The following is a 7,688-nucleotide window of genomic DNA, read 5'->3' as shown; positions in this document are numbered from 1 at the left end:
ATTATGTCATTAACAAAAACAAGCTATTTTGTAGTATGGCTCTCAGAAGTAGCTCAGCTGGCTTTAATGCTTTCCTAAGAAATTCTACCTAAGGACACAGGAGTGGGGAATGGATGAAGTTTTGCCACCCTTACAGTGGCACAATAGTGTGGCAATTATTATGTAACACAGTGCAGCAAAACAGCGTGGCAATTACAGGGATTTATACTGCCAAGTGTTACGTGACCTGTCTGCTACAGGTGTTGCTACCGGCTTTGCCTACAACCTAAGTGGTTTAGGATTTCTTTATTTATAGTATTTGCAAAAACACTGTTTTAAAATCAGTGCAGAACTTCATAGTTTCAGAATAGGAGGTAAAGCTCCTATGTACCTAAACAAACAAGGCATCATTTTGTTCCAGTAACAGAGTGTTTCTCAACAGGCTTCTCCAGCAAACGCTTAAAAGCAATTTGCAGATCCCTGACTACTGTAAACATCTGTAATGCTTGACACTAGAAATTACAGCTGCTTTTCCCTCTTCCACTCTAGAGGAACTAAGCTGTTGTCTACTAACATTGCATTTACTAATGTTTTATGATTCCCAAAGTGGTCATAAAGCACGGCTTAAGAAACACTGTTTCAGTGTGATGACATAACTAGCTAGGTCTTATTACTGTGAGAACAATGATGATTTCAGCATGTCAAAAGAGCAGGCTGTAACAGGTTTTTTGCAATAGTAGGATATGTTATGGGTTAGGACTGAAACAAAGAAGTGGTATTTTGATCCTGACACAAGGTGGTTTAGAATCTCAATTTAAAACTAAAATATGGGCTAGCGTTAAAGAATGCTGTTGCTCTTCACAGGAGTCTTTCAGCAGAGAGGTACCCGTTATAATTAATTTAATACCAACTGTTCCAGTAGGATTTTCACCATTTCAAACAAATCTACACTGGATTAGGAAAACATTTCTGACAGCTTAATGTCTTCTCCAAATCAAAAATGCAGCAACAGACGCATTTCTAGAAATTTAAATATGATTGTATCCTATCCCCAAACATGGAAAAACAGAGGTCAAGTGCAGGTATAGGGTTTACAGTTTACGCACGTTTTTTGCATAATTGTGTTTGAAACTGTGGATCTGGTATTGACAACAAGAATAAAATGAAAGAAATTAATATCCTAGTAATTACGTTTTTTTAATCCACAGGAGGCTGTGAAAATATTATATCTGTATAATTTTTAAGTACAGTGTAAGAGAAAAGAGTCACAAATAAAACTGGAGCCTGCAATGTTGTAAGAAAGGCTGACAGCAACCAAACTGAAATGCATCCTTCAGAAGGAGCTGTTGATATTGCTTGTTTGGTCTACACTCGTATTGAATTTAGGGTTTAACGAAAGAATAAAAAAAGACATCCATTAAGTATTTTTGGTTGCATTTTGTTTGAAAGGATTTACTCTGAAGAAAAGGCAAAGCATCATGACTTGGGAAGTAACGGAGGATGGCATACCCCTCTGTGAATCTCAGTGCGGCAGAACCACATACCTTTGCTGTTTAACCCAACGTGTTACTAGATCTAATTGCTTTTCAGCCAATGCACATTTGATGATTGCTTCCAGAGTTATGGCTGAATTTGGAAGGTGTCCAGCTGCAGTACTTGAGTGTAGCAGAGTGTCAAAATACTTCAGCAAAGAGAGATTTCTTCCTTTAAGGCAGCTAACAGCTGAAGGGATGAAAACAGAAGTCACTGGCTGAGCACCCCGAAAAGTACCTTTCACTATTTAAGACTTCTTAAGTTTTAGACTTTGTTTGCTGATACCCACCAAATGCCTCTGACAAAATTCTTACTAAATCTTTTGTGAGGTTGAGCTGTATCAGATGCCTTGTTAATTATTCCAAATGCAGGCTGCTCAAAACTGAAGGCAGGGGGTTCATGACAGTATTCTACCATTGACAGGTAATGAGTAAATCTCAGGGGGAGTTGTGGGGGTCTTTAAAACATACAGTTTTTCAAGTGAGAATACAAAAAATATAACATCTGCTGCTGAGACTACAAATTTTGTAATTTTGCAATTGAGATCCTGAATACTAGCTTATCACAGTTTTTCTCTCAGTTTTTGCCTTTAAAACTTGAACAAAAGCCAATAAAACATGCAGAGGGAAAAAAAAAACCAACAAACGCTGATCTTGTAAATTCAGCAATGCCCCTTCCAAAGGAAAGACAAAATACTCCACTGCTTCAGTCTCTGACATCATCAATATCACTGAATTATGTGTTTCCAAATGCAAACAAAAACATTGAGAGGAAGATGAAATTATAAAGATTATTTTGCATTTATCTGGGATATTTGAAATCATTAATAGCTTTTATATACCTTAGATTTCAGAAACTAATTTTAATGACTAACTAGACTATTGCTTTATGACTCAAAAGACTAAGCTTGAGTAATTAAGACGTAACAGTAAGGACTGGACTTTCAAACTAGCGGGTAGCCCTTTGCTCTTGTCTATCGCACATAATTTATCAGTAGAAATAAAACAGTTTCAGCACTGCGTTAGGAACACCTTTATACTAGACCTTAAGATCACTGCTTAACCCAGCACCTCACCAACAGTAAGAAAAGCAGTGGTTGCGAGTTAGCTATCTCCCTTTCTGCCTCTTAGGGCACGTCCTTAACATACAACAAAGGAGAAAAAGAAAAGCCTGACAGCTTTTCTTATCTTCAATTTGGAATATTAAACATAAGCTTCAAACCCGCACAAACAATTCTCGTTTGATAAATCCCAAATTCCTAAGCACCGAAATGACTAGCCTGACATCAACTAAAATCCTGTAAGAATGGACCCAATTATCAAGTTCTTACATTTAAGATACTTCAGAGCTTTTTCATTAGAGAATTCCCCTAGGAGAGTACTGCATAGGTTGCTGCGGCATCATACTGACCTCTTGAAAGTAATTCACTGAAACTAGGAAAGAGCAAGAAAAAAAATACAGAACATATGTTATGCAAACACTAGATAAATACACATATACATACATAAAATGGTTGGCTGATGGTATAGCAGTCTAGTCAAGAAGCCCAAACACAGAGAAAACACGGCTTTAAAATATACATATTTAAACCTAGTGTATCTTCATCACACCATTTTCCAGTATGAAGCAGCAATTTTGTTTCCACACAGCCAGTTACATCTCTTCTGCCTCACTACCTAGTGCTTCTGACAGCGTCCATAATGAAAACTTTGAGAAACCTAGGAGGGAGTTATCTGTGGGCAACTAGAAAGAGAAATGAAGTCTACTTTAATATATGGCTTGTAAAAGGCTGTGATTTGGGAAGGACTAATCTACTTAGTCAATGGCCAGAAACAGGAGAGTTATTTCTGTGTAACAGTTACACAGCAGGCTATATGAGGTCAGTTGATGAACTAATTCCTATTTTTAATACTAAGGGATTATATTAGCAATGAGATCCAGGCACCTAGAAGCAGACAGCTGCATTACTGGGATTTTCAAAAGCATCTAATGTCCAATTTCCTCCAGGCATCTGGACACTTGTGAAAAAAACTCAAGTTGTACATTTTCATCTGTAGGCACGAAGTTATATTTAAGACAAGCTTGTCAGTTTTCACAACACACGGAAGAGCTGGTCTTTTCAATTTCAGTCCCTTTAGAAAAACGGCCAGAGAAGAATCTCTGAAAACGGATAAACAATTGCCTTAATGTGCACGGCTGCCACGTCAGCACTTTTTACAAACACCAAAAGGGTCACAAAAAGAACGTGTCCTGGAAGGACTGCATTCGGTATGCTGTATTAACTATGATATTGCAAAGTGCTAATGCAGAGCACAATAACCATACTCTTTTTACCTTTCAAAATATTCCAGTGAATCTTCAGCCATTTTACTAGGTACATTACTATCTCAACAAGCAAATCAGAGTTAAAAGTGTTAAAGCATTTAAAAAATAAAAAACAACAAACAACAAAACAAACAACACGAACTTTATCAACTGATACATTTATATGAAAACATTTTTTTAAAGGTAGAATATTTTCTTTTTTCTTTTTTTTTTTTTAATAGAACTGAAACAATCTCCTTAAGCAGATGATTGTTTAGGAAACACCTTTTACAGCATCAGTTAAAGACAGTTTTCCCAGCAGCGCCCTCAAAAGTTACCAGACAGGAATAAAACATACCATCTTAAAGACCAAACTCTTAGTCTGCTATTGCTGATTGTCCAGTCTCATACTCTCACTATCGATTGTTCTGACATTTCACTTTTAATGACTTCACCTCTTTCACCTTTTTTATTTTTCATGATCTGACAGAGGAGAATCTTGCAGGGTGACAATCTTGTCTGATTTTGCCCAGGCAGAAATAGTATTTGCAACTAACAAAATTCTAGCATATCTGTGAATAGTCAGAGGGAAAGATGTATGTGATCGACACAGTTACCCAAATCAAGAAATCTTCATCATAGTATCAACACTATGTATGTTAATACGGAACCTCAATCCATAAGACAAAAAAGAAAGTCTTTGTGACATAAGGAACACATCTAAATTAAAAATATTTACAGATACAGACTCGAGCCTGAGCTTCAGCTTTTCTCTCTTTGCTTCAGCAGTATCTTGTAAGGCCAGTAAGTGCAGGAGTTCTTATTCTAACATAGTCTTTTTCTGCCGAAGGACATACTTTCCCCCCCCCTTTCTTTTTTCAATTCCAGCACCCGTCTAACTGAGCAAGATGTTTAGAAAGAGAATCCAAGCTGAGTGATTCTTCTACACTCAGGCCTGTGGGAGAAGAAAATGCCTTTCATGAGCTCCCAGCCGCGGGCAGTAAAGCCGGCTGCTAACAGTAATGCAGGCTGCACCTCCCGTCACGGGCAGCTTCCCACAACAGCAAAGACCTTCTGAATACATTATTCTTCAAGTCTACACCCGCCCTATTTCTACTGGGTCACCACTGTTCTGCATTCCAGCAAACAGATCTGCATTTTGCTGATACATTGCACTATTCTGGGTAGCTTAGTTTTTGGTTTTTTTGTTTGGTTTGGGTTTTATATAATTATTTTTAAAAAATATTTAATCTAGAAGAAACTGTCAAACAAGCAGAATATTGGATTTACCTGGGATGGGCTTAAGAGGATGTGCTGTTTTCCCTGAGGTGCCAAAGGTTTCTGAGGGTACCTTTCTTACATTATACATTTCCAATATTACGTTTTTAATTTTTGCAGAATTCTTCTGAATAGCTTTTATTCTGGAGGGAAAAACAAACAAACAAACAAAAAAGTAAAACAGGAGCTGTTACCTTGTCCTTTTTATGTGCCAGGTTGCAAGGGTATCAGTACCAAAACTTGTTGACCTAGGCTTGCTGTCATACTGTTCTGCAGTTGTCAGTAAAGCCTGCCCCCCCGGTTTGCCGTATAATTCCACTTCAGACTGCATATGGCAAGATAACTGGCTCTCCTACTACGTACATGCAGCTACATAACAATCCTTCCTCAATATAAGACAGTAGATGAGAAAAAGTGAGCAATTCACTCACTTTTCCATATTTCTCAACCTCAGACAATGCATTTTAGCAATACAATAGCCTCACTTTGAGGCCATCCTATTTTTCCAGGTGGAGAAAAACCTGTGTGTGTTTAACTTCCAAGCCTGATCCTCCAGTTTTTCTGCAAGCAAAGCCTTTGCTGATTACACCCCAAGTTTGACTGCACAAGAATCAGCACCAGGATGTGAAGAGCAGAAATCTACCACCACACTGGCAAGGTTTTACACAACCACTGGCAGCTTCCATATAAAAATAAAACAAGAATTGAAACATTTAAAAAATATAGATGAGAGAAGCCAGCTACAACTAAACTATTCATGTCCTAATTAAAACAACATATTTTGCTCTAAACGTTATTAGAGAGAACTTACTTGTCTTCAAGCTCCATTGCTCTTTTCCTATAGTATAATAGAGCTGTGGACTCAGATTCCAAGGCTTTTAATCTCCCGTGAAGAAAAAATGCATTCCTTTGGCCATTCCTGATTCTGGCAATAAACGCCTCATATTCCTGTTTGATCGAAGTCAGGATATTCTTGTATGCAGTAACGTCCTCTATTATCTGTGAATGTATTTTTGGACACGATATTTATATGGAGATAATGAACAGAAAAACAACTTTCTGGAACTTTCTAATAAGCATGATAGGTTTAAAATAAAATGAATAGACAAAATAATATTCCTTAGAGCAAGGTCCATAGCGCTGCTCTAATATAATCAAAAACAGCCCCAAAAGCAAGTAACGTTGTTCAAGATGAGGAAAATACAGAAAAACTTTACATTGTGAAAGACAGCCTCTAAACTTACCTCAGATTCAATAATCACAAATGTTATTAAAAACTAAGGCAATCAGCACTTATTTGGACAGCTGCAGCAACTATTTCCATGTGATAAAAGACATTTTCTCTAGATGGCCACTAAATGTCCTTAGCACTTACAGGTGTGGAAAACCAAAGGAGCATCGGCTGTGCGTTTTAATGTCTTAAAATAGCAGTCCAACTCAAGATTTAAAAGCAGACCCAGCAACCCTTATTCCTATCCATCTTGAAAACTAAGAATCTTTATTTATTCTGGGCATCTCCCATCTCAGTCAGTGTCCAAAAAAGGCAGACACAATCAGGCAGGCAGGCAGGAGCCCTTCAGGAACTTCAGCAATAACCTTTCAGCCGAACTGAAGAGCCGTTAACGCTAATACAGGGCATATGGGGTATATGTCATGGGTCTTTTTAGTTATGTAGATTTTCTCCTGGTTTAGGACAGCTTTATAATGCTTTATCATTTCGAAACTGCCATAAATTTAAGAAAAGTGGTTATGAAGCATGAACCCTACTGTAACTTCTGGTAGTATAAATTCATCGTAGTGGCTTCTATTCCACTGCAGTGCGTACAGGGGCATAAAAACCAGCTGGAAATATACCAATCCCTGATTTCTGTAACTACAGCAACAGGTCACAACTGGTCTGCTTATACCCTTTTTCCCCAGAAGACAAAGAAGCGGCAAACCACTTTTTACTTATTAATTATAGTTCATTGCTCATTTACCTGAAAAATATTTGTTGCCTTATCAAACACATTACTGTATGTAACGTAACACTCCTCAGCACAACCCACTTTCTGTCAATGTATGTGTTTGTACACTCTCCAGACATCTCCTGTCCTTCTCAAAAAGGGCGGGAGGGAAAACGATGTTTCTCTGCTCCCATGCAATGGTTTGGTGTAGCAACCTAACACAAAGTCTAAACCTCTTTCCTCCTTTGTTCAACAACTGCCTCAGATCAAAACCTAGGAGTTGAAATTATTAAAATAGCATCAGCTGATACGTATGTATTCAACCAAGTCTTCATTCTGCTTTAACCCTTCCCCTATTCAATTCATAAGCATAAAACCACCTAACAAATAATTTCCAAATTAATGTCACCCTCAGTGCTCCTCTATTCCTAACTTACCTATGGCTTTTCTAATTCTAAAAACGTTTGCCCTACACACCCAGATAAATCTGACGTTGATCTTGGGGAATCTGCAGGTGGCAAGGCGGCCGTGGGATGTTTTTAAACCGCCTCCACAGGGCTAGACCGAGGCGAGGACGCCGCTTTCTGGGATTTCACGCAGACCTGCGGAAACACGGCGGCCGGGAAAAAAAAACAAACCAACACAAAA

At 38.1% G+C, this 7,688-nt stretch overlaps 1 protein-coding gene across 1 annotated transcript in view; it reads right to left on the bottom strand.

Moving 5' to 3' along the window:
- CLHC1 (clathrin heavy chain linker domain containing 1) overlaps nucleotides 1-7,375 on the bottom strand; it is a 10,294-nt gene extending 2,919 nt beyond the window's left edge. Inside the window, 5 exon segments of the mRNA XM_009319641.1 lie at nucleotides 1,524-1,701; nucleotides 5,107-5,237; nucleotides 5,906-6,093; nucleotides 7,092-7,145; nucleotides 7,352-7,375. Of these exon segments, the coding sequence (XP_009317916.1) occupies nucleotides 1,524-1,701; nucleotides 5,107-5,237; nucleotides 5,906-6,093; nucleotides 7,092-7,145; nucleotides 7,352-7,375 (575 nt within the window).
- Nucleotides 7,376-7,688: the final 313 nt, after the last annotated feature.

This window comes from Pygoscelis adeliae, unplaced genomic scaffold (genome assembly GCF_000699105.1).
Source record: "Pygoscelis adeliae isolate BGI_AS28 unplaced genomic scaffold, ASM69910v1 Scaffold122, whole genome shotgun sequence".
Classification (NCBI taxonomy): Eukaryota; Metazoa; Chordata; class Aves; order Sphenisciformes; family Spheniscidae; genus Pygoscelis; species Pygoscelis adeliae.
This window is presented reverse-complemented; position numbering and strand designations above follow the sequence as displayed.